The sequence below is a fragment of the Sciurus vulgaris genome (assembly GCF_902686455.1).
Source record: "Sciurus vulgaris genome assembly, chromosome: 3".
NCBI classification, from domain to species: domain Eukaryota; kingdom Metazoa; phylum Chordata; class Mammalia; order Rodentia; family Sciuridae; genus Sciurus; species Sciurus vulgaris.
In genome coordinates this window covers 188,750,468-188,775,252 of record NC_136463.1, presented here as the reverse complement: position 1 = coordinate 188,775,252, position 24,785 = coordinate 188,750,468, and the positions used below count along the sequence as shown (strand labels likewise).

Sequence of the window (24,785 nt, the reverse complement as noted above, 5' to 3'; positions counted from 1 at the left end):
TGGCTGGCCCCAGTGAGCATGTGGGCGGGCATGCTAGTGGGAGGGCAGTGGTCAGCTCTGACTGGGCCACCCTCCAAGGAGGAGCCCACGGCCCTGGAGGTGAGGGGCGGGTTGATGGCCCTGCAGGGCCAGAGGCATCGTCCACTCACCAGGGACCCAGGCTGTGCGAGGGAAGGACAGCTCCAGGGAGCACAGCCTGCCCTGGTGCTGCTGGCAGGGGAGGGCTGCTGGGCCTGCCTGGTGACACCCCCAGGTCACCTACTGTCCCTCCGGCTCAGGGGACCGACTATGGTGGGCGGTGGGTGAGCACCTGGCCTGTGCTTAGCTCCTCCTGCTCGCTGCCCACTGTCCAGCCTGCCCGCCCTGCTGCACCTGCACTGGCCAGCCTCATCCCGGTCCTCAGCCTCTTCCTGTCCTTTCTCTTTGCAGGACTCTGGGCCCAACAAGGTGAGTGGCCTTGTCGAACACGAGGGAGGGAGGCTGGAGCAGAGGCGCCAGCTCCCCTGTGCACCTCCGCGCGGCCCACCACTCCCTGTCCCTCAGCAAGGACACAACCGAGCCCCTCCAGGACAGGCCCCGCACTGGCCGCTGCCCAGAGGGAGCAGCACTAACCTTCTGGCCCCCCAGTGCAGTGTGGGAGGTGGGTGGTGCCCAGGAAGCAATGGGAAGGCGTCATCGCAAATTGGGGTGAATTCCATAAAGGTGAGCCACAGCAAGGCAGTGGACGGCATGGACGGGAGGGCGGTAGGGAATGCATGAGCCCAGGGGGACCTGCCAGGAGGCGGGTGAGCATGCCCAGAAGTGGGAAGGGACAGCGTGAAGCACTCAGGTGGACGATGGTTGCGGGGTAGGAGAAAATGTGAGAGGAAGTGTGCAGGGGTGTGAGCAAGGCAGGGAGGAAGTAGGCAAGAACGGACAGAAGTGTGTAGACAGTGCAGTGGGCGTACATGAAGCACCATATGATGACCAAGGAACTGTGAGGAAGTGTGAGGAAGTGTGAGGAAGTGTGAGGAAGTGTTTGAGGAAGTGTGTGAGGAAGTGTGTGAGGAACTGTGAGGAACTGAGGAAGTGTGTGAGGAACTGTGAGGAACTGAGGAAGTGTGAGGAAGTGTGTGAGGAACTGTGAGGAAGTAAGAGGAAGTGTGAGGAAGTGTGTGAGGAAGTGTGAGGAAGTGTGTGAGGAACTGAGGAAGTGTGAGGAAGTGTGTGAGGAACTGTGAGGAAGTGTGAGGAAGTGTGTGAGGAACTGTGAGGAAGTGTGTGAGGAACTGTGAGGAACTGAGGAAGTGTGTGAGGAACTGTGAGGAACTGAGGAAGTGTGAGGAACTGTGTGAGGAAGTGTGTGAGGAACTGAGGAAGTGTGAGGAACTGTGAGGAAGTGTGTGAGGAAGTGTGAGGAAGTCTGAGGAACTGAGGAAGTGTGAGGAAGTGTGTGAGGAAGTGTGAGGAAGTGTGTGAGGAAGTGTGTGAGGAAGTGTGTGAGGAACTGTGAGGAACTGAGGAAGTGTGTGAGGAACTGTGAGGAACTGAGGAAGTGTGAGGAAGTGTGTGAGGAACTGTGAGGAAGTATGAGGAAGTGTGAGGAAGTGTGTGAGGAAGTGTGAGGAAGTGTGTGAGGAACTGAGGAAGTGTGAGGAAGTGTGTGAGGAACTGTGAGGAAGTGTGAGGAAGTGTGTGAGGAACTGTGAGGAACTGAGGAAGTGTGTGAGGAACTGTGAGGAACTGAGGAAGTGTGAGGAACTGTGTGAGGAAGTGTGTGAGGAACTGAGGAAGTGTGAGGAACTGTGAGGAAGTGTGTGAGGAAGTGTGAGGAAGTCTGAGGAACTGAGGAAGTATGAGGAAGTGTGTGAGGAAGTGTGTGAGGAACTGTGAGGAAGTGTGTGAGGAACTGTGAGGAAGTGTGAGGAACTGTGTGAGGAAGTGTGAGGAAGTGTGAGGAACTGTGTGAGGAAGTGTGAGGAAGTGTGAGGAACTGTGTGAGGAAGTGTGAGGAAGTGTGAGGAACTGTGTGAGGAACTGTGAGGAACTGTGTGAGGAAGTGTGAGGAAGTGTGAGAAAGTGTGAGGAAGTGTGTGAGGAACTGAGGAAGTGTGAGGAACTGTGAGGAAGTGTGTGAGGAAGTGTGAGGAAGTCTGAGGAACTGAGGAAGTGTGAGGAAGTGTGTGAGGAAGTGTGTGAGGAAGTGTGTCAGCACCTGTGAGGACTTTGTGGAGCACCTGTGGGGACTCTGTCAGCACCTGTGGGGACTCTGTCAGCACCTGTGGGGACTGTGGGACCTGAGTAACTGGTGGCTGTGTGTGTGACTGTGACTGAGTGAGCGTCCAGGCCGGGTTGAAGAGCAGTGTCTGCCACAGGGGGCTCGGGGCCTTGGAGGCGGTGGCTGGACAGGGCCTGGGGCCCATTGGAGGTGGAGCCTGGTTGGCTGGTCCTGGGAGGCAGGCGGCATGTCAGCCATGCTGGGTCAGAGTCAGTATGGAGCTCGCAGCCTGTGCAAGTCCACGGGGCGGGTGGCGGCCTGGCAGGCGGTCAGGGGAAGGGGGGTCAGCGTGGCAGGAGCCCAACTGAGCCAGTGGAGGAGAGCTAGGACCCTGGCGGGTTCTGTGGTGGGCACGGCTGAGCAGGGGCGGCTCGGGGGCCGTGGGACTCCTTGCTGCCCTGGCCGGTGGCCACAGGGCACTTATGGAGACGGCAGGGACTGTGCGGGCAGCGTTGGCTCGTGGAGAGGCAGACCAGGAACAGCTTTTCTCACTGCAAGTTTCCAAGGAGGGTGGGAAGCTCTGGCTGGCCGCGCTCTGGCCACGCGCACCCTGGCCGTGCACACCCTGGCCACGCACACCCTGGCCACACGCACCCTGGACCGCTAGTGGCCTCAGACCCTCTGCGATGGTGCCTCCAGGCCTCAGGGCCCCCGTCCCCTGTGACTGGCGGGCGTGTTTGTGCCCTGCCTGGCAGATGGCATCGGTCCCCCGAGGGCACCTGGGGGAGTGGCCCTGACCAAGGCCTGCCCGCAGGTCACAGCCACGCCAGGAACGGCCTCTGTGCCTACCGTGTGGTGGCCTCTGCCACAGGGTGGCGAGAGTCAGAAGGGCTCCTGCCCAGGGGCGAGGGGAGGGCCGTCCAGCAACTGAGGCTGGGAGCCGGCCTCTGGAGGGCCGGGGACTTGGGGGAAGAGGGTGGCGCGTGCCTGTGCAAGGGGCAGGGCAGGGTGGCCGAGGGCAGCGGCCCGAGTCCACCATGTGGCGAGGCCTCTCCCTGGTCAGAGAGGCTGGTGGCTTCCAGAGGGAGGATGGGCTCAGACAGGTCCCTTGTGGGACGCAGTGGCCAGTGATGCCAGCGCTCCGGGCTTGGGTCCAGCCGAGGGGCCCAGACACAGGAGGGCTGGACGGGAGGGGCCTGAGGCCCTACCTGGCACACCCGAGTCTCGCTCAGCGAGGAAGGGCCAGCAGTGCAGCCTGTGGGCCCTGCCCCGCTCCCTCCGGGCGGCTCTGCGCTCCCCTCCCTCCGGTCCCCTGACCGTGAACGTCCCACAGAACAAGAAGAAGAAGAAGACGGATTTCATCCCCTACCGAGACTCCGTGCTGACCTGGCTCCTCCGTGAAAACCTGGGTGAGGACCAACCGCTGGCCTGTCCCAGGCTCTGTCCTGCCCTGGGCCGTGCCATGGCCCGCTGGGGAGGTGCCCGGCCACCAGGCCTCCTGCCCTGTGGGGCCCAGGCTGAGGTGCCCAGAGTGGGGGCTGGCCGTGGACAGCGGCTCCTGGCCTTGCTCAGCTGTGCGCCAGGCATGCAGCCCCTGGCTGCCCAGCTCCGCACCCCGCGGCCAGCCAGGCCAGTCCCCAGCTAGAGCAAGCACCCCTGCCATGGCGGCTCTGCAGGTGGAGGAGCGGACAGGTGGGCCCCGCTGGGAGGGACAGGAGTGTCACAGGAACGCGTCCTTCACCCGGGACAAAGCCAGGCCCAGCTTAGCCCCAGAGAGGGGCAGGTGAGACCCGTCGCCCTTCCTGGGGCCTGTGGCACTGTGCCGCGCCTTGCTCCCTGTCACCTCCCAGTCCCTGTAGGGATGCCCCGGGGAGCCACGCCCAGGATACGGCCCAGGACACAGGTCCCGGGGCCACGCAGCCAGGACCATCCATCCAGCCTTGGCGCGCTGATAGGCGGTGTCCTGAGGGCTGGGGTAGGACTGCTGAGGTGGCCCGACGGGACGTCCTCTCCACTTGGAGCGGGGGCACCATTGCCGTCCACAGGAAGTGGAAGTCTATCAGACACACCTGCCCTGGCAGGAACGCAGTGTTGCGCACTGAGATAGGCACTTCAGACGGAAGAGCAGGCTCGTGGAACCTGGGGCTGAAAACTCTAGAGGCCTCTGCACATCCACCCTGGGCGATGGGGAGGCCTGAAGATCACAAAGTGGCCTGGGCAGGAGCAGTGGGGACAGCTGGGAAGGCCAGTTCCTGCTGCTCTCTGCACACAGGGTCGCCTGTGACACGGGCTCCCCCGGGCCTCAGCCTCCTCGTTTATAAATGCAGGTGGGAGGGAGGTGAGAAGACACAGGAGGCTGAGAGCCTCCAAGGGCACAACCTGGTGTCTCCCTGCAGGAGGCAACTCGAGGACAGCCATGGTGGCAGCGCTGAGCCCTGCAGACATCAACTACGACGAGACGCTCAGCACGCTGAGGTGCGTTCCGGGGAGGCCTGAGCCCACCCTGGGGAGGGATGGTTCTTCCACCAGGTCAGGGCCTCCATGCAGGAGGATCCTCTGGGGACTCCATGAGGCCAGAGGTGACTGTGTGAGTCCTGGGCCCTTATAGGCCTGTTCTGCCCACCCCCGAACCTTGGGGCCCTAGGCCAGGCAAGGCCCCTGCACACAGGCTGGAAGGACTGCTGGCCGCTGTGGGCATCAGGGGTTCCAGTTAGCAAAGAAGGCAGGGGTGACCCTGGGGGACACTGGGCCTGGGCAGGCTGCTGACTGTAGGTGACATCTGGGGACACTGGGCCTAGGGGGCTGCTGACTGTAGGTGACATCCTGGGGACACTGGGCCTGGGGGGCTGCTGATTTAGCTGACATCCTGGGGGACACTGGGTCTATTGTGGATGCTGATGTAGGTGATATCCTGGGGACACTGGGCCTAGGGGGCTGCTGACTGTAGGTGACATCCTGGGGACACTGGGCCTGGGGGGCTGCTGACTGTAGGTGACATCCTGGGGACACTGGGCCTGGGGGGCTGCTGATTTAGCTGACATCCTGGGGGACACTGGGTCTATTGTGGATGCTGATGTAGGTGATATCCTGGGGACACTGGGCCTGGGCAGGCTGCTGACTATAGGTGACATCCTGGGGACAGTGCCTGGGCTGTTCTTGGCTCCGGCTCCTGGGTCCCCCCTGCTTAGTGTCTGGCAGCCCGGCTGCTCCCTGGCCATAGTGTGAGCGGCTCTGCACACTGAGCTTGACGCGCACGTACCACTGTCGCCGACCGAGCCTGCCGGAGGTGCCCCTCCCCCGGGCCAGGGCTCCCGGTGCGAAGGCCTCACTGTGGGGACAGCATACCACCTGTCCCCGCTCCCCTTTGGTTTTGGTGTCTTTAAGGGGTCGAGGAGGGGCTGGGTGACCCCACCCAGAGGCTGCCCCTGGCCACTGGCCACACAGGTCACCCCCGGTGGCCAGTGAGGAGTCAGAGTGAGCCCACCCAGCCATCCCTCTCCTGCCCAGGTACGCGGACAGGGCCAAGCAGATCCGCTGCAACGCCGTCATCAACGAGGACCCCAACAACAAGCTGATCCGCGAGCTGAAGGACGAGGTCACGCGCCTGCGGGACCTGCTATACGCCCAGGGCCTGGGGGACATCACCGACAGTGAGTGTCTGCAGCAGCTGCGCTGGGCCTCGCTCACCTCAGGCCTCCTCAGGCGTTGCCCCCTCTGCTATGTCCCTGGCCTGCTGGTCATGTCCAGGCTGGGGCAGGGGTGGGACACTGCTCAATCCCTGACCCTGCTCTGCGTTCCCTGACCACCTCTGGGGGGAGGCCCCGAGTTTTCTGGCCTTGGCCTGGATGGAGGTGCATGTCTGGGTTTGGAGCTGGCCCAAGCAGGCCAGAGATGGCTTCCGGAAAGCTTGGCAGCCCCAGGGCCGGGGCTCGGGAGCCCTGTGTCTGCTCTGAGCACCCCCACTGTGTGCTGCGGCCGCCCCTCGAGCGGGGAGCGGGCCTCTGGAGACAAACTGCTCTTGTTTCTGTCTTTCCTTCCCCACGCCTGCCCTCCCCGTAGCCAACACTGTGCCCGGAGGACCCAAATGTGTGTATTCCCCACGCCGCTCTGCTTCCCTGCTCCCAGCCCGGCGGGGGGCATAGGGCAGCACGGGCTGGGAGGGCAGGTCCCAGGGGCTGGAGGCGGAACCCGTGGCCTCCTCGGCCTCCCCTGCGTGGAGCCACAGCCCCTGGTGCATTTCTGGTTTGCTCATCTCTACTGGAAACAGGCAACAGGGCATGGGCTGTAGCCCAGGCCTTCTCAGGCCCAAGTGGCTGAGTCAGGCTCTCTGACCCCTGAGCTCCGAGGCCAGGGCGATCAGAACGTCAGTGCCCCAGACCAGGAGGGCTGAGGGCTCGCCTCAAGCCATCCTGGTTCAGGTCTGCCTCTGCCCAGCTTTCTCCAGCTGCTCGCACAACAGGCCCTGACGGGAAGTGCTGAGGGTCTGAGTCCCTGGCAGTGCTGCGCAGCGCTGCCCAGCGGGTCTTCTCTGGCCCTGGCCTGGCTGCATGGGATTGTCCCCCCCCGACCCTGGGAAGAAGGCCGGATCCTGGTGCTCTCCCCAGTGCTGCCCTGTGCTGGCTGCTGTCTGCTGTGTCTGCTTCTGCCGGGGCCTGGGCTCCCCAGGGAGCAGAGCCCGACTCCTGGGCTTGGGGAGGAGGGGGCTCCTCAGGAGGGCTTCCTGCTCGCCCTCCTCCAGATGGTCTCTGGGCCCACGTGGTGTTCAGCAGGCTGGACGGTTAGCGCGTCCTGACCCTGCAGCTCAGGGGCATGTTGTGGCCCAGGAGGGGCTGGGGTGGGGGTGGGTGGCCACCTACAGAGAGGGTGAGGGTGAGCAGAGGGGGTCATGGGTGGGCACAGGAGCCCCTGCCCCTGCTGCAGAGGCCCCAGGTGCAGGTGCGTGGAGCCCAGAAGGCCCAGAGAGGGGAGCTGGACAGAGCAGAGGGGTGTGGGCGCTGCTGCCTGGGGGCCTGGGGGCCGCAGTGGGCCTGCCCGTGCCACCTGCACCAGGGCGCTGGCGAGGGCTGTGGGCGCCTGCTGTGCTTGCTGGCCGCTGCCTCGCTGTGGCGTGGTGTCTGCTTCTCGCCTCCCCCGGTCCTCTCTCGGCTTCGTGCCAACGGCGTCTCTCTTTTCTCTCCCTCCCGTCTGTCCTCCTCGCCTCCCCTCCTGCCTTAGACGTGTCGGACCTTGAGAACAATAACCGTAACCGTGGCAGGCCCGAGTTGAGTCAGGTCCCTGACACTCTCTCCACAGTGACCAACGCGCTGGTGGGCATGAGTCCCTCGTCCTCACTCTCGGCTCTGTCCAGCCGTGCGCCCTCTGTGTCCAGCCTCCATGAGCGCATCTTGTTTGCTCCAGGCAGTGAGGAGGCCATCGAAAGGCTGAAGGTGAGGGACAGGCTGAAGTAGGCACTGCCGGGTGGACGGCGGGTGCCAGGCTCCGGGCCCAGGGTGAGCTGGAGAGGTGGTGGGTCTGCACCTGGGTGCGACCAGGCCCTGTGCTCCCCGGGCCCTGGCCTCCTCGCAGGGCCAGCTCTGCAGGAGCAGAGTTCTCAGTGCCCACCCAGGTCAGCTGAGGCCTGTCTGCAGCCCACCCCATGTGTCCAGGCATCCTTAGGCTCACAGGATCTGGCCAGTGTGCAGATGTGCTCTGGACAGAAAGTGCCCCCAGCACGACCCCAGAGTGGAGCCGGGGTGGCCTGGGCCCCAGCGCCATTGTGGAGGAAAGCCTTGGGCAGAGCTCGCTGCACCTGGAGGCAGGGGCAGGTGCCTGGCCAGCAGCTGGGCTGGGCAGTGCCCGGGGCAGACAGCCCTGCCCTTCCCAGCCCTGCTGCCGCTCCAGTGGTCTTGGCAGGTGGGGCGGCTCTGTGTCCCGGAGCGGCACTCACCGGGGGCTGTGTCCAGGTGCTGAGCCCTCCGGCTCAGTCATCGGGACCTGCGGTGCCGGCCTGTGCAGGGGTGTGGCCAGGCCGAGGGGCTGAGGGCTCAAGGACCACAGCCCGAGTGAGCCTGGGGGGAGAGGCAGTGGGTGGGGGCGCAGGCCCGTGGCCTGCATGCCTGCTTGGGGCTTGGGGACCCTGGGACGGGTGGCAAGGACCCCGGGGCTGGAGTGGGCGTGCCATCGCGCCCTGGGAGGGGAGGGGCTGGGGCTGCCGGCAGCCCTGGGGCACCAGGCTGGCCTCCTCCTGGTTCACCACCCTCCCCGTCTCTCAGATGTGCCCAGAGGAGAGACTCGCGGCCCTGACCCTCCAGAGCCGGGTGCTGGGTGGGCCAGGAGCTTGCCTGGGCTGCTCTCCCAGCCCTGCGAGTCTGCGGTCAGCCCGGGACCTCACCCTGCTCCCCACTCCCCAGGAAACCGAGAAGATCATCGCAGAGCTCAACGAGACCTGGGAGGAGAAGCTGCGGCGGACGGAAGCCATCCGGATGGAGAGGTGAGAGGCGGGACGCTGGACGGGGCACAGCCCAGGTCCCCGAGCCCAGGATAGACCGCCACAGAGGCCTGACAGACCTGATCCCTGCGGAGCATGCACAAAACACTTGGTCTCACTCACTGACCAGACGGGACATGGCCTGGGAGCAACTGAATGGCTCTGGGCCTTTTGGTCAGGTGGGCTGAGGCCAGTTTTGGAAGCCTTCTGCGACTCCGCTGACCCCAGCTCTGTCCCCTAGGGAAGCACTGCTGGCCGAGATGGGCGTGGCCATGAGGGAGGATGGTGGCACCTTGGGTGTGTTCTCTCCCAAAAAGGTAGGAGCTGGGCCCAGGTCTGAGGTGCTGCCCAGGCGGGGTTCCTGGGAGGAGGGAGGCGGGGCAGGCTGTCTGACTGGGCATTGGGATGGCCTTTCACTCACAGCGGACTTCCTTCCTGTGGACTGGTCCCCTGTATCCTCATGGCGCGGAGGCCTGGAGCTTTGGGGCATCAGATAGGTGCCCAGTTGCCTGAGGTGTGGACTGAGTCCCCCAGGGAGAGGCCGAGTCTGGGGAGCCAGGCCCCGCTGGCCACCTGAGCTGTGTGGGCCCACCCTCAACCTGGAGCCTGTGCCTCTCAGAAGCCCTTGGCCCTTGTCTCCCGGGCAGCCTCAGACTGGAAGGGCAGCCTGTGTGCAGCAGGGTGACCAGGGGGCCGCCTCCCAGCTGAGGACAGGCTGCTGTGGGGAGGTGACGCTTGCGGCCTGCCATTCCCGTCTGGGCGACAAGGGGCCAGGCACTTTCAGGGTGGCCTCCCTGGGCACTGGCCTCTCTGGACTGGGCCCTCCTGGGCCAATCATCCAGTGGGAGCTCAGGAAGTGTGTGCAGGCCTTGGGAAGAGAGCCAGGTGGTGGCCAGGCCACCAGATCACCACAGGCCCTTCACAGCAAATGCACTGGAGGACTCTGGAACCACCCCAGCGAGAAGGCACCATGTCAGAGACCTCGCCTGTCTCCCCTCCCAGCCCTGGCTCTGGGCTGTCCCAGGCTGCAGGCAGGACCCACTGTGATCCACATCCACCTCTGTCAGGTCCAGCGACCTTGATGCTGCCAGTGTGTACCAGGGGCCTGGTGGAGGCACCAACCTTCAGGGCTGGGCAGGCCAAGGTCCGACTAGGGGACCAGCACGTGCTAAGGTCCAGAGGCAGGAGTTCCTGGAGGAAGTGCAGGCAGGGCCCATGGTGCCCAGTGGGCCGTACTCCCGACCTCCTGAGCAGGCTCTGCTGTCTTCCAGAGAGGACTGTCCCCTGGGCTGTTGGGAACCCTGAGGTTGGGTGTACCCTTAGGAGGCTAGGTACCCAGAGCCCCTGGCTTTGTTGACGGCCCTGGGAATGTGCACAGCTCAGGAGTGCGACAACAGGGACCCTGCACGCGAAGCGCCCCTGGGGACGAAGCGCAGACCGCCTTAGCCCTTCCCGGGACACAGCCCCTCTCAGGGGTGGTGGGTGCTGTGTCTGATGGTGGCCTCTCCTGCCTGCCCTGCGTGCTGGTGGGCACACTGCGGTTTACAGCTGGGGTGGGAGTGGCCTGTGCGGTTGTCCCTGGGGACACAGGGAGCAGGCCCAGCCTGAGCCTCTGCCCCGGTGCAGGACCTTGGCCTGGGACACAGCTGGCGATGGCCTTCTGAGCTCAGGGAGGAGGAGGTGTCCAGGGAGACCCCTGGGCCAGAGTGGAGCAGGCACTGGGGCAGGGCCACACTGCAGGATGGAGCTGGGGACAAGAGGGTTGGGGCAGAAGGCAGCGCAGACAGGCTTGGTAGGTGGTGGGCATCACGTGGGACCTGGGCTGGAATTCGGTGGGCCTGGGGTGGGGGAGCTGGCCGCCAAGTCCCAGGGGCTCTGTGGGGAGGCCCTGCACAGCCTCTGTGCTTCCTGAGGGCCAGGTCCCCGCTCTCTGAGTCAGAGCTTGGCCGGGGAGACCCGCCGAGTGGGTGGGGAGGGTCCGGCACCCTGCAGGTCCCTGCTGGAGGCCCTGCCTCTCCCTCCCCCGTCCTGTCTGCCAGACGGAGGTCACTCCCGGGAAGCCAGGCTGGAGTGCAGGCAGTCGGGTGCCTGGGGGGCTCGGCTGGGGTGGCCCATGCTGGGCTCTTGCTCCTCCCTGTGAGGTGACCGTCCTTCTCCTCTGCCCTCAGACCCCACACCTTGTCAACCTGAACGAGGACCCACTGATGTCCGAGTGCCTCCTCTACTACATCAAAGATGGCGTTACCAGGTGGGCGCCAGGGCCCGGGTGGGTGGGGAGTGGGGACCCCTGCTTCTGCCAGCTTGTGCCACCCCACAGAGGGCCACCAAGTTTGTCACTTGCACTGGCAGTATGCTGCTTCTGAACTGACCCTGCAGCCCCTCAGGGCGGTGTGCACCCCAGTGCCGTCCAGCCCTGGGGTCCTGTCACCCCACAATGCACTCCTTGGGCATCTCCCGAGGCTGTGTGTGGGCACAGGCGGGCCAGCGGTGGTGTTGTGGATGTGCTGGACCTGCCTGTGCTGCTGATGGCCCCCTGCCCCTCCCCACAGAGTGGGCCGGGAGGACGCTGAGCGGCGGCAGGACATCGTCCTGAGTGGGCACTTCATCAAGGAGGAGCACTGCATCTTCCGGAGCGACTCCAGAGGAGGCAGTGAAGGTAGCGCTTCCCGCCCTCACCCCGTGCTGCTGACCAGGCCCAGTGGGGTCTCTTAGTGGGGCCTCAGCCATGCATCTGGGCAGGACGTGTGTCGAGACCCTTGGAACAGCCTTGGGGACAACCCCTCGGGTGCTTAGGAGGGCCTGGTGCCTCCTATGCCTCAGGTGCTCCAGGGAGCCCAGCCTCTTGGAAGACTGGGGGTGGAACATGGGCTGTCCACCAGGGCCGCTGGGCAGGGAAGGTGGCCAACGTGTCTGGGAGCGTGTTCTGGGCAGGAGGATGGTGAGCCAGGAGATGTGGGTGGACCCTGGGTCCAGGGTGGAGAGCTCTTTAGGGACTGTCCTTCCTGCTGGCTATGGAGCTACCTTCCCCTGCTCGCCAGAGGCCACCCTCCAGAGGGGCACTGCCTGTCTCTGTGATGCATTGGCGTCCATGGCCTGAGCTCAGGGCAGCTCCCACAGGAGTCTGGCCTGCAGATCTGTGAGTGGGCTCACTGTCCACTTGGCTCTCCTCTGTTTTGTCCACAAAGCCTCTGTCCTCTCCAGTGTGGGTGGGTGGAGCCAGAGGGCTCTGGGATACCTTGGGGACGGGTTAGCCATTGTGTCTTATCCATGTCCACCCAGAGAACTGGCCAGGACCTGGGCAGTGGAGCCCAGCAGCCTTGCAGCCCTGCCTTGGGCACACACAGCTCCCTCTTGGAGGTCACTTTCCTCCTCCACTAAGATCGGCACCCCGCCCTCCCGCCAGGCTCTTCTGAGGCCAGAGGAAGTGTTGCCAGGGGTCAGACTCTGGCTCTCAGGAAGGAGCCGGTCTTGGTGGGGCCGCGGCAGGCTGCGCTTCTGAAGTGACGATCCCTCTGAGTCACCTTCCTCCCTCTTGTAGCCGTGGTGACCCTGGAGCCCTGCGAGGGGGCGGACACCTACGTCAATGGCAAGAAAGTCACGGAACCCAGCATCCTGCGGTCAGGTATGGTCAGGGGCAAGAGGGGCCATGGGGTAGATGGCCTCAGGGGAAGCCCCTGTCCCCATGCCCAAGTCACCCTTTCTCCATGTGAAGCCCCCCTCCTGGGGCACAGCCCGTGCCCAGCAGGTGGCAGCTCTGCAGGGCTGCGGGCTCTGACCAGCTCACGAGCCTCCCCATGCCCCACCCTGGGCAGCTGAGGCCTGAGCATCAGGACCCGAGGCCTGAGCAGAGGGCCCGTCTGCATGTCGAGACCCCACAGTGGGCTGATGCTGTTGGGAAGGCAGGCGGGCCTGCTCCAGAAGGACTCCTGCCCTGGCTCAGGATGGACCCCTGGGGGCTGGGCACAGGGAGAGGGCTGGAGGACAGGAGCGCGGCCAGGCTGATGCAGTGCAGAGTGGTCAGTTGATGCAGGGTTGGCCTGGCGTCCAGAGTGAGCATCCTGATGGCACAGCAGCCTCTTCTTCAAGGGACAGCAAGGACAATCTCGCTCTCGCCTGAGGCTAGAGTCTAGGGAAAACAGCGTAGAGGCAGCTGTGGTCAGGGCATGACTGAGGGGCACCCCGTGCACATGTAGGGGGATTTGGTTCAAGGATACGGCCTAGGTGAGTGTGGAGGCTGTAGGCCAGGGAGGATTAAAGCCCCGGGCAGGTAGCAGGCTGGAATCTCCTGGGCAGGAGATGACTCATGGTATAACTTCCTCTGTCTGCTGCTGTGGCCTTCAGCTGATTGGGTGAGGCCCACCCCCACTATTAAGGACTCTTTCACATATGGTCAGCTGGTGGCAGACGTTGATCACACGGACAGGAACGTCTCCTAGACACTGCTTGGTTGACTCGCTGGCTATAACCTGGCCAAGTTGACACATTCAACTGGAATTCACATTAACTGGCCAGGAATGAGCTCTGGCCGGGAACGAGGAGGCCTCTTCTGTCCACCCCAGGGGAAGGGATGTGGGAAGTGACCCCAGCCTCTGGATTCCACCCTGCCTGTACCCAGAGTTGCCAGGACTCTGAAATCCTGCCTTTGGGTCCCTAAGGACACTTTGGAGGGACACCAGGATGTCTGGAACCCACGGAGTGCCTCCTCAGTGGGCATGGGCAGTTCGGACAGACAGCGGTCACTGTTTCCTGGTCATTTCAGGGTTTGCTCTGCTGTCCATGAGCCTTGGGCAGGTCCTGGACCAAGAGGGGAGATCTTGGCTTGGGGTTCCCTCACAGGGTCTGAGCCTGGCTCTGTGTGGCCTGAGGACAGGGAGGACAGAGGCAGTGACTGGCTGAGGGCGGCCGGGTGCTGGACAGGGACTGAGGAGGGCTTGCTTGCAGACACTGGGTCTCAGGTGAGGGCAGAGCCTGGGGAAAGTGAGACCACCCAAGAGCCCACACAGGCAGGACTGTCCAAAGCCAGCAGGCACTGCCCCCAGGGCCCAGCAGATTCCCTGGGTCCTGAGAGCATCCAGCACCGGTGTGGGGTGGGCAGGACTGCACCAAGGTCAGCGTCCGCAGTAGCACCACACCCGGCACTTGAGAGAGTGTTGGGTGTCCTGGCCGTGTGCATAGGGGAGGTGGGGCCAGAGTGGTCACTGCTACACTCTATAGGGCCCGGGGTTGGACTTGGGAGAGGAGGAAGGGGCCGAGGGGAGGGGCTTGGAGCTGGGCTCCTGGTCGGGGCCCCTGAGGGGTGCTGCAGCTCTCTGCCTCCATCTGCCTCCCCCCGCGGGGCCACTGAGTCCTGCAGCCCCCCGAGGCTACCTCGCCTCTGTCCCCCAGGAAACCGCATCATCATGGGTAAGAGCCACGTGTTCCGGTTCAACCACCCGGAGCAGGCCCGGCAGGAGCGGGAGCGCACGCCCTGTGCTGAGACGCCCGCGGAGCCCGTGGACTGGGCCTTTGCCCAGCGCGAGCTGCTGGAGAAGCAGGGCATCGACATGAAGCAGGAGATGGAGCAGAGGTGAGGCCGGGCCACCTGCCCGCACCTGCCGGCCACCCGCTGGCCCCCTGCACTCACCTGCTGCCCCTTGCAGGCTCCAGGAGCTGGAGGACCAGTACCGCCGGGAGCGGGAGGAGGCCACCTACCTGCTGGAGCAGCAGCGGCTGGTGAGGAAGCTGGGGGTGGACTCTCCCTGCCCTCCGCTCGCCTGGCCCTCCAGGGCTGCCTCGCCCCCGGGGGCCTGAGGCCTGGCCTGTCTCCACAGGACTACGAGAGCAAGCTGGAAGCCCTGCAGAAGCAGATGGACTCCAGGTACTACCCGGAGGTCAACGAGGAGGAGGAGGAGCCGGAGGACGAAGGTGAGGCCAGGCTGGGGAGGCGGCCAGGCCAGTGTAGGGGCTCACGGCCCTAGGGCAGCGGCCTCCATGCCCTGGGGAGCGTCTGGAGGCGGGCAGCAGCACTGTGCACAGGTGCTGGCCTGGAGGGGTGACCAGGCCCATGGTGGGCAGGGCTGTGCATCTGCCTCACCCCAGGACCGGTGGAGACCAAGGGCCACTCTGCCTCCTGCAAGGCCACTCCGGAGCACCTGGCCTGCTCTCCTGACTCCTCTCCCGAGGGCCCCGTGCCCACTGCTGGCCTGCACGGCCTGTGGCAGTCCCTGGCGGGGCTGTGCCCCCAGCCCCTCCTTCAGCCTCTCAGGGACCCCGCCCTTATCTTGGGGCACCTGGCCTTCCACAGGGCTTGCTGGGCAGGTCTGTCTGCTGCTTTCTTCCTTCTCTTTGGAATCAGGGACCCGAGCATGGAGCCCCAGGCCAGGCCCAGGCTAATCTGGGGGGCCCAGCCCTCCTGCCAGGCCAGCCACCCCTGGACTCTGAGGAAATGACCTTTCTGTGCATACTGGGTGCAGGGCCAGCGTGGCCTCCCACAGCACAACTGCCGCCTTGACCTCCCAAAGGTCGGGTGTAGTGGGCAGCGCTGCTGCCTGCCCCCGATGACCCGTGTGGCCTCTCCCACAGTGCAGTGGACTGAGCGGGAGTGTGAGCTGGCGCTCTGGGCCTTCCGGAAGTGGAAGTGGTACCAGTTCACATCCCTGCGGGACCTGCTCTGGGGCAATGCCATCTTCCTCAAGGAGGCCAATGCCATCAGCGTCGAGCTGAAGAAGAAGGTGGGCACCCACCCTGCTGGCCTGTCCTGCGTCAGGGGCCTTGACCTGTCCCCTCACAGCCCAGGGTGGGCAGAATGGCCCTGCTTGATCTGGGTCCCAGAGTAGGCAGCAGAGGGAGGTTCTGGGACTGGCCAACATGGACAGCTCGCCTCTACTCAGGGGAGATGCCCACCAGGAGGGCAGCAGGGAGTAGGACCTCTGTTGTGCCAGCGCACTGTCGTGGGGTGTTCAACCGAGATCCCTGAGGTGGAAAGGATGCCCTTTTGGGGACCTGGTTCCACTGACCAAGTGTCTGACATTTGGCCTCTTGCACTGGCCACAGGTCCAGTTTCAGTTTGTCCTCCTCACGGACACCCTCTACTCCCCGCTGCCGCCAGACCTACTGCCCCCAGAGGCCGCCAGAGACCGAGAGACGCGGCCCTTTCCCCGCACGATTGTGGCTGTGGAGGTCCAGGACCAGAAGAACGGGGCCACCCACTACTGGACACTGGAGAAGCTCAGGTGTGGCTGGTGGGCAGCTGAGGTGGACAGTGGGCTGGGCCTTCCTCTGGGCAGAACCAGGGCCAGGCTCAGCTCTCGCACTGGCACCTGGGGTCCCCGACTCTCCTCACATCGTTCTTTTGAGATGGAGGGGAACAGTGAACGGAGCTGCCTCATGGACTCTGTGCCGTCCCACCATGCTGTGGTCAGGCAGGAGAAGCACACTCTGGTGTCTCCTTGTAGAGGAGGGTGGACGAGACCCACAGAAGCCATGACACTTCTTCCGGAAGGGAGGGCAGGGTCATGGCCCTGGACGGTCCTATGGGCCAATGGGGCACCGGCCAAGTACAGCTGGGCCTGGAAGGTGGGCTCAGTGTCTGCAGGGCAGGAGGGAGGGCAGGGCTCTCCTAGCTGGGTCCCCTTCCTGCAGCCTGGCCTCCTGGCCCTGCAGACGCGCTGGTCTGTGCTCCGTCATACTCCAGGAAGGTGACCACATGAAAAGGCAGGGCAACTGCCACTGAAGGCAGAGTGGAACGTCCCGCAGCTGCTAGAAGCAGGATGCCCACAGGGCATGTCAGGAGCAGGAAGGCCAGCGCCTCCGAGCAGCTCCCTGGAGAGCTTTGGGGCTCTGGGGCCAGGGCTGTCCCTTAGCTGCCCCTGCCTGGGTGATGTGGGGCAGAGGGGTTAGCTTGGCAGGTGAGAAACCAGGGAGGGAAGAGGCCCTATGGACTCGGGGTCATTCAGCTTGTATGTGACAGGTGGGCTCCAGGAACCGCTGGCTGGGGAGCCCTTCCTGCCAACAAGCCTCCAAATGTGTCCAGACATCAGAACACGGAAGACCAAAGATGTGATTGATACACACACTCATGGACACTTTCCCTTCTCGTACAGTTCACACACGGTGCACACAGATACACACGTGCACAGGCACACACACATATATACATATACACATACAGACACACACATACACACACTGGTAGACACACGTGTACACACTGATACACAGGTAGACACACAGTGGTAGACACTACACACAGGTACACACACAAGACACTTACACACGGGTAGACACACACTGATAGGCACTCACTGATGCATACACTGGCAGACACACACACACTGGTGCACACACCCTGCTACACACACACACTGGCACACTGGCATGCACACTGGTGGATACACACACACTGGTGCACACTGATCATGCAGGTGCACAGGATGCATACTGGTGGCTACACAATCACACACGCTGGTGCACACTGATCATGCAGGTGCACAGGATGCATTCATGGGTAAACACTCACACATGCTGGTGCACACTCATGATCGTGCAGGTGCACAGAGTGCACACTAGTGGGTACACACACTGGTGCACACTGATCATGCAGGTGCACAGGATGCACACTGGTGGATACACACACACTAGTGCACACTCGATCTGCAGGTTCACAGGGTGCACACTAGTGGGTACACACACCGGTGCACACTGATCATGCAGGCGCACCAGATACACACTGGTGGGTACACACTCACATACACTGGTGCACACTGATCATGCAGGTGCACAGGATGCACACTGGTAGATACACACACACACACACACACACACAGGTGCACTCTCGTTATTGTGCATGTGCCCAGGATACACATTGGTGGGAACACACACACACACACATACTGGTGCACACTCATGATCATGCAGGTGCACAGGATGCACACTAGTAGATACACACACACACAAGGTGCACACTCGTGATCGTGCACATGCCCAGGATGCACACTGGTGGACACACACACACTGGTGCACACTAGTGATCGTGCACATGCCCAGGATACACATTGGTGGGTACACACACACACACACACACTGGTGCACACTCGTGATCGTGCATATGCCCAGGATACACACTGGTGGGTACACACACATACACAGTTGCACACTCGTGATCGTGCAGGTGCACAGGATGCACATTGGTGGGTACACACACACACACACACAGGTACACACTTGTGATCGTGCACGTGCCCAGGATACACATTGGTGGGTACACACACACACACTGGTGCACACTCGTGATTGTGCAGGTACACAGGATGCACACTGGTGGACACACACACACTGGTGCACACTCGTGATTGTGCAGGTGCACAGGATGCACACTGGTGGACACACACACACACAGGTGCACTCTCGTGATTGTGCGGGTGCACAGGATGCACACTGGTGGACACACACACAGGTGCACACTCGTGATCGTGCACGTGCCCAGGATGCACACTGGTGGACACACACACACACACTGGTGCACACTCGTGATTGTGCAGGTACACAGGATGCACACTGGTGGACACACACACACTGGTGCACACTCGTGATTGTGCAGGTGCACAGGATGCACACTGGTGGACACACACACACACAGGTGCACTCTCATGATTGTGCGGGTGCACAGGATGCACACTGGTGGACACACACACACACTGGTGCACACTCGTGATTGTGCAGGTGCACAGGATGCACACTGGTGGACACACACACAGGTGCACACTCGTGATCGTGCATGTGCACAGGATGCACACTGGTGGACACACACACACACTGGTGCACACTCGTGATTGTGCAGGTGCACAGGATGCACACTGGTGGACACACACACACACACTGGTGCACACTCGTGATTGTGCAGGTGCCCAAGGTATTCAGGCTCCACACCAATGCTGCCTGCTCCAGGCAGGGACCATCTTCCAAGGAGGAGCACGGTGCGGAGCCCAGAGCCCTTGTGGCTCTGCCCAGGGCACCATCCACGGCTCTGCAGCTCACGGGACAGTCCTGGGAACACTGCCTTAGCCCTCCCCTATCCCTGCCTCACCCCATTCCTTCTGGAGCTTTGGGCTGTTTCTGAGCTTCGGCGATGGCCTCTCCCACAGACCCCGTCTGTGTGCTTCCCAGGTCGCCCACGAGCTCTTGGGCTCAGGAGGGCAAGTCTGCCTGTCTAATTGCAAGCGCGTCTCCTGATGGGTCTGGAGGTTTCCGTCAAGCAGACCCCCGAGCCTGGTGGCCCTGGGCAGGCGACTGCACGGTGGGCCAAGCCTGCTCTGCGGGCAAGGCCAGTTACTGCTGGCCTGGGCCCACACTGCTGTGCCCCGCAGGCAGCGCCTGGACCTGATGCGGGAGATGTACGACCGGGCCGCGGAGGTGCCCTCCAGCGTGGTGGAGGACTGCGACAACGTGGTGACTGGCGGAGACCCCTTCTACGACCGCTTCCCCTGGTTCCGGCTGGTGGGCAGGTGGGCGCCTCCTCCCTGCCCTGGCACAGCATGTGAAAGAGAGAGGGCCGTGGGCAGAGTGGCCTCCTTCCAGGCCTGGCCCCCACTGCCCTGGTCCTGACACAGGCAGAGCTTGGCTCTGCCTTGTTCTGCCCCTGGAGCCCCCTCAGCCACTCACCACACACTTGCAGGTCACAACTCGGAACCTGGGATGGGCTGACCACTGCCACCCGACACAGCCTGTGTGGGACTCCCCAGCAGCTAGGGCCTTGGGCAGGTGTCCCAGGTCACTAGTGTCTGTGGGGTGGGAACGCAGTGGCAGGGCTGTGTCCCCGAGCCCTAGAGGCCCTAGAGACCACCCCCACCTTCCCGGTCTCCAATCTTGGGTCTGTCTGTGCCCAGCCTCTGACCCCACACAAAAGTAGCATTCTGAGATCCTTACGAAGGCCTTTGCAATGCCTGGCCAGGACCCCATTCTCAGTCACACCTGTGGGTGCCTTCCAGAACGTTCTGGAGACTTCCAGCTGACCACATGTGTGGTTTGCTCCAAGTCAGGGGCTGGGGTGGGTTTCTGGTCTCTCATCTTTTGAAGCGGCGTTCTTGGTGGTGTGCGTGCTTGGTCTGGGCTCACACAGAGTGCCCAGCGCCGGCCTCCTGCGGGTAGCTGGTGTTAACCTCTCTCTGTCTTGTCGTACTAACCTCAGTTCAGTCATCTCTGGCTGCAACAGCTACCCTCTTCTCAACACATGCATGAGCGAGCGCATGGCTGCTCTCACCCCCTCCCCCACCTTCTCGAGCCCCGACTCCGACGCCACCGAGCCTGCCGAGGAGCAGAGCGTGGGGGAGGAGGAGGAGGAGGAGGAGGAGGAGGAGGAGGAGGAGGAGGAGGACCTGGAGGACGACGTCTTTCCGGAGCACACGCTGTGCGACGGCCGGGACCCGTTTTACGACCGGCCCCCCCTGTTCAGTTTAGTAGGAAGGTTGGTGAGGTCAGGAGAGCATGCTGGGAAGGAACCAGCTCTTTTGCACAGGAGCACTGCTGTGGGCACAATCGGGCGTCAGGGCATGACCCCGGACCCTCCCGGCCAAGACAGCTGAGGGGCTGGCCTCCTGAGGAGGGGCCCCAGGGAGCTGGGGCTCCCTCGTGTCCCTGTGGGCACTCCCATCCTGGAGAGGAATGCCTGGCCCAGAGGGGCAGGGCTGGGTGCAGCTGGAGGAGAGGCAGCCCCGGAGCACAGCGTGGCCACAGGCTCACAGCCCTGGATCCTGGCAGGGGGGCCTATTTCACAGAGGCCGTAGGAACCCTGGGCACTGGCTGTGCTCTGGTCCTGGTTTCACCCTGTAAGTCCATGTGCAGGGCCTGAGGTGAGGAAGGGTCACCCCCGTGGGTGCCCTGTCTCCCTGTGCTGGAGTCAGCTCGTCCCACTGAGGCCCCTTCAGCCTCTCCAAAGGAAGGCAGCTCCCTGCATGTGCCTAGTGCCGTCCTGTTCTAGGGGAGGGAGCAGGCTTGGGGGCCAGGCCAGGCAAGAGCCCTCTCCACTGCCCCACACGAGGGCGCAGCAGGCCTGCCTCTGTGCAAAGGTGAGGGTGTTCTCCCAGGTTGCCATGGTGAGAGACAGGCCCAGGGCCCAGGGCCCCCATGGAGCATGCCCTTTGCAGACAGTAGCTGGTCATTAAGGTCTCCCAAGTGGAGGTGTGGCCAAGGTCAGAAGGTGGAACAGAGGCTGTGGGGAAGCCCAGACTTGCTGCAGAGGTCCCAGCTTGCAGGTGAATCTGGCATTATGGCAGGGGTGGAGACAGGGAAGGGGGAGCTGCCTAGTGCAGCACTCGGGCATTTGGCTCCTGACAAGGTGGAGCCGTAGTCGACCTCCATGAAAAGATGCGAGTCCCTTTTATCAGCCTTTCTTGAAGTTAGATGGCTTCCTTGGGCCAGGCGTTTCCAGAAGTCTTGATCCCAAGGCTGAGAGCACCCTTGCAGGTCAGGAGGTGAGCTGGGCCCCCCCGCCCCGTCCTCAGGCAGAGGAGATGGCAGGAAAGCCCAGCTCGCCTTTGGAAGGCGGCATGTCCCCATGGCCATGCTGTGGACTTGCTCTGATGAGTTTGCCTTGACTGTCACCAGCTGGCCTCAGGTGATGAGCCGGACACGAACAGGGCGTCTCCCTCCAAGACGCCTGGGCCCGGGCCTCCCTTTGCTGGGCCCGAGTGCTCCAGATGGGCTTTCCTCACCAAGCCCCAGGCAGTCAGGCCAGGCCTCCTGCTCCTGCTGGGCTCTGGGAGTGGCTCCGGGTGTCAGGCACGGTCAGGGCGTGCAGGGACGAGGACGGGAGAAATGGGGTGTGGGCTCTGCAGTCTCAGCCGGAAAGAGCTGGGTCCTTCCAATGTTCTTTTCCCCCTGTGGATCTGAGATCTTACAAAACTGCCAAACGGAACAAAGTCATCCATGAGAGGCCTGGCCCCTTGCCACGGGGAGGCCTGTGGCGGCCTGCATTTGGAGTCACCCCGATCTTTTTGGTTTGGCAAGAATTGGCTTCTCCTGCGCAGCAGCTATGCAGGCCCAGTCCTGGGAAGGGCCCCACCGTTGATTTTCCTTTATCCTTCTGGTAGCTGCTGGCTCTCTCTCCAAAGCTTAAGCAAAATTGGGTTGCCCACTCTCGCCCTCTGGAAAGGCTTCCCTGGGTCCCAGCATGCGTCTTGCACCTCACCAATCTGTGGTTAGCACTGCCTCCTCCCTCCGCCCCACACTCGCCGCCCCAGCCCTGCGTTTCAGTCTGCTTCAAGGTGCTCTTGCCTCTGGGCAAGGCCCCACAGCCACAGCCAGGGGCTCTCCCATGTCCAGGGTCAGGTCTCTGGGGGCTCTGCCTCTGGAGGTTGGGCTGCCGAGTGACCTGGGGATGTGTTTGGGTTGGTGTCCACTCCCAGGCTGAGGAAGTGGCTGAGGACTCTAGCTTCCCCCGCCCGGACTAGGTGCCTCCGGAAGACGGGAACACAGACATCATGGGCGATGTGGTGCTGGGGAGGGCAGCTGAGTGCCTGGGCAGTGGTGGGGGGCTTGGGCTCCAGGGCAATGTCCAGCACTGGGTGATGAGTGCTCAGCCAGCAAGAGGCAGGTGTCAGCTCTGTGTGTCCCAAGAGCCCTCAGCTCCTGTTCCAGGGGCTCTGTGCCCAGGCCCCTCAGCCTCTCTGGCCAGTGTGTCTATGAACGGTGCTTCTCAGATCCTGAGGGCTGCCAGCTGTGCAGCTGGGTGTGGCAGGGCCATGGCCGTCAGGGGCAGGACTGGGGCTATTCTCTGGTCCCTAGAGTGCCTGCTCTGTCAGATTGCCCAGCACCAGGAGGGCAAGGAGACGAGACCTGGAGAACTGTCCCCGCTGGGCAGAAGCACAAAGCTTCAGACATGGGGCTCTGGGGTCCAGCACCATCTGGTCCCATCGCTTCAAGCTCCAGGTGCATGGGCTGGATGGGGTCCCCATGACAGCAGGGGCAGGGGTCTTTATGACTCAGTTTGTGCCCCTCAAGGCTAGTGCTGCCACTGGGGGCACCACACAGGGCCCTGGAGGTCTGATCCAGGTCTGTTCCAGCTGAGTGAGTCCATCACCATTTCCAGATGGACTGGCAGGGGACTGTGGGTTTGAGAGAAGAGCCCAGGTACCCCTTTGCCAGAGCACCAGAGATGTCGTTAGGTATGCCTGGTCCCCACTAAAGCCATGGGGATGCTGAGCGGGACACGGGGTTCGGAGAAGATGCTGGAGGCTTTGTCCATAGACCCCAGTGGTCTTTTTGATTGTTTTATCCCAGACCTCCAACCAAGAGGTCCCTGAAGGCCCCATCCCACAGCCCTGCCTGCCTGCAGGTCACAGCCAGTCTAGGGACCGCCTGCAGGTCACAGCCAGTCTTGGGACAGCCTGCAGGTCACAGCCAGTCTAGGGACAGCCTGCAGGTCACAGCCAGTCTTGGGACAGCCTGCAGGTCACAGCCAGTCTTGGGACAGCCTGCAGGTCACAGCCAGTCTTGGGACCGCCTGCAGGTCACAGCCAGTCTAGGGACCGCCTGCAGGTCACTGCCAGTCTTGGGACAGCCTGCAGGTCACTGCTAGTCTTGGGACAGCCTGCAGGTCACAGCCAGTCTTGGGACAGCCTGCAGGTCACAGCCAGTCTTGGGACAGCCTGCAGGTCACAGCCAGTCTTGGGACAGCCTGCAGGTCACAGCCAGTCTTGGGACCACCTGCAGGTCACAGCCAGTCTAGGGACCGCCTGCAGGTCACAGCCAGTCTAGGGACCACCTGCAGGTCACAGCCAGTCTGAGCTGATGCTGTGTGTTCCAGCGGACCTGAGGTGCCAGCTCTGACCTCGCTCCATTTTGGCACCCTAGAGAAGACCCAGCCAGCTGGAGGGAGACCTGCTGTTGTGTAGGCCCCACTGGGGACTGGCCTTCTGGTGCTGGAGGTGCCAGCTCTCCAGCCCCTTCCCCGCTCCCAGGGTGCTTGCCCTGAGCCACAGATGCCTTCTGGGTAGTTTCTTCCTTGGGTCTTTGATTTGTGCCTAGGGGACTCAAAGGGCCCCCCCAGGTGACCTCTGGGAACCTGAGCCAACAAGTTGGCACATTGCAGAACGCCCCCCCCCCCCCCCCCCCCACACCGCAACCTGCGGTGGTTCTAACAGGTTTGCCAGCAGCCAGTTCCTGCAGAGATCCAGAGCAGGCCTGCTGGCTGCAGCCTGGCCATGTGACCTGGGCAGGGGCCTTGCCTTGCCCCATTTTTTTCCATATGTACCACTTCAGACCCCCAGGACCTGGCCTTTGGGTACAGTTGGGGAGCGTCAGGCAGTGGGTGGCCACAGGAAGCTTTCCAGGTGGAAGGCTTCTCACTCAGGTGTGGTCCTGGGAGTCCACAGGTTTGTGGGTCACTGCTACGGTGATGTGTATTTGGTCAGCTCCAGAGTCCAGGCCCTGCTGGCTCCCAGCAGCCCCTATGGAATTGCTCCCAGTCTTCCAGGGAGGCAGCCCAGGCCTGGCCAGGAGGCTTGGAGGTAGGGAGCTGCCTAACCCTGGCTGGGTGGCCCTGAACAGCTGTGCAGCTTCTTCCAGCAGTGTCCTCCCCGGCACACAGTGAAGGTGGCCCCAGGCTGTCCCTGTGTCTTCTACAAGGCAGCTCCCCTGACTCTGGGAGCCCTCCTCTGGGTTGTCCTCAGGGGGGCACTGTGTTGCAGAAGGAGGGGCCCAGGGCACAGCCAGCAGCCCCAGCCTCTGGAAGGCAGCAGCACCGTCCCATCTGTGGCCTACTTTGGTGACTCTCCATGAAGGATGTGAAGCAGGGACACCCAGAAAGCAAGAGGCAACCACCGACGGGTCCCCACGCTGGCCCAGATGCCACAAGGGAGGCTGAGAATGGGGCTGTGGTTAGCCAGAGTGGACACCCAGAGGCCCAGGCCCACAAGGCCAGATGGAGGCCCAGCTTTGGGAGGGGGAGGCTGAGCAGCCTCAGGGCCTGGTGCTCCTGCAGGGAGCTTGGGCATCGCTGAGGGGTGGGTGAGGGCTTCGGTCTGTGACTGGTGCCCTGGGACCCTTCTGAGGAGGAGTGACAGTGGGGGTGGGGCCAGCCAGGGGCACTTCAGGGAGACAAGGTGGAATTGGGTCGTGGTCATTGAGAGAATGGTGCTCAGGTTTCTG

General features: G+C 63.1%; 1 protein-coding gene and 1 long non-coding RNA gene across 30 annotated transcripts in view; both read left to right on the top strand.

Moving 5' to 3' along the window:
• Nucleotides 1-24,785, top strand: part of KIF1A (kinesin family member 1A) — a 96,952-nt gene that overhangs the window by 39,262 nt on the left and 32,905 nt on the right. For 7 of the 29 annotated variants that reach the window (XM_079131293.1, XM_079131316.1, XM_079131315.1 and 4 more), the window contains exons 10-27: nt 430-447; nt 3,531-3,606; nt 4,594-4,672; nt 5,705-5,847; nt 6,257-6,283; nt 7,412-7,623; nt 8,587-8,666; nt 8,905-8,980; nt 10,832-10,911; nt 11,213-11,319; nt 12,202-12,285; nt 14,049-14,229; nt 14,303-14,375; nt 14,474-14,567; nt 15,225-15,373; nt 15,696-15,874; nt 19,007-19,144; nt 19,828-20,103. In XM_079131293.1, the coding sequence (XP_078987419.1) occupies nt 430-447; nt 3,531-3,606; nt 4,594-4,672; nt 5,705-5,847; nt 6,257-6,283; nt 7,412-7,623; nt 8,587-8,666; nt 8,905-8,980; nt 10,832-10,911; nt 11,213-11,319; nt 12,202-12,285; nt 14,049-14,229; nt 14,303-14,375; nt 14,474-14,567; nt 15,225-15,373; nt 15,696-15,874; nt 19,007-19,144; nt 19,828-20,103 (2,072 nt within the window). The remainder of the gene's footprint in view (nt 1-429; nt 448-3,530; nt 3,607-4,593; nt 4,673-5,704; nt 5,848-6,256; nt 6,284-7,411; nt 7,624-8,586; nt 8,667-8,904; nt 8,981-10,831; nt 10,912-11,212; nt 11,320-12,201; nt 12,286-14,048; nt 14,230-14,302; nt 14,376-14,473; nt 14,568-15,224; nt 15,374-15,695; nt 15,875-19,006; nt 19,145-19,827; nt 20,104-24,785) is intronic. The other 22 variants (XM_079131296.1, XM_079131294.1, XM_079131295.1 and 19 more) reach the window with 9 other exon arrangements.
• Nucleotides 4,935-5,341, top strand: LOC306656775. Its single transcript, XR_013762639.1, has 3 exons — nt 4,935-4,969; nt 5,145-5,188; nt 5,277-5,341. It is a non-coding gene; the product is annotated as an uncharacterized lncRNA (long non-coding RNA).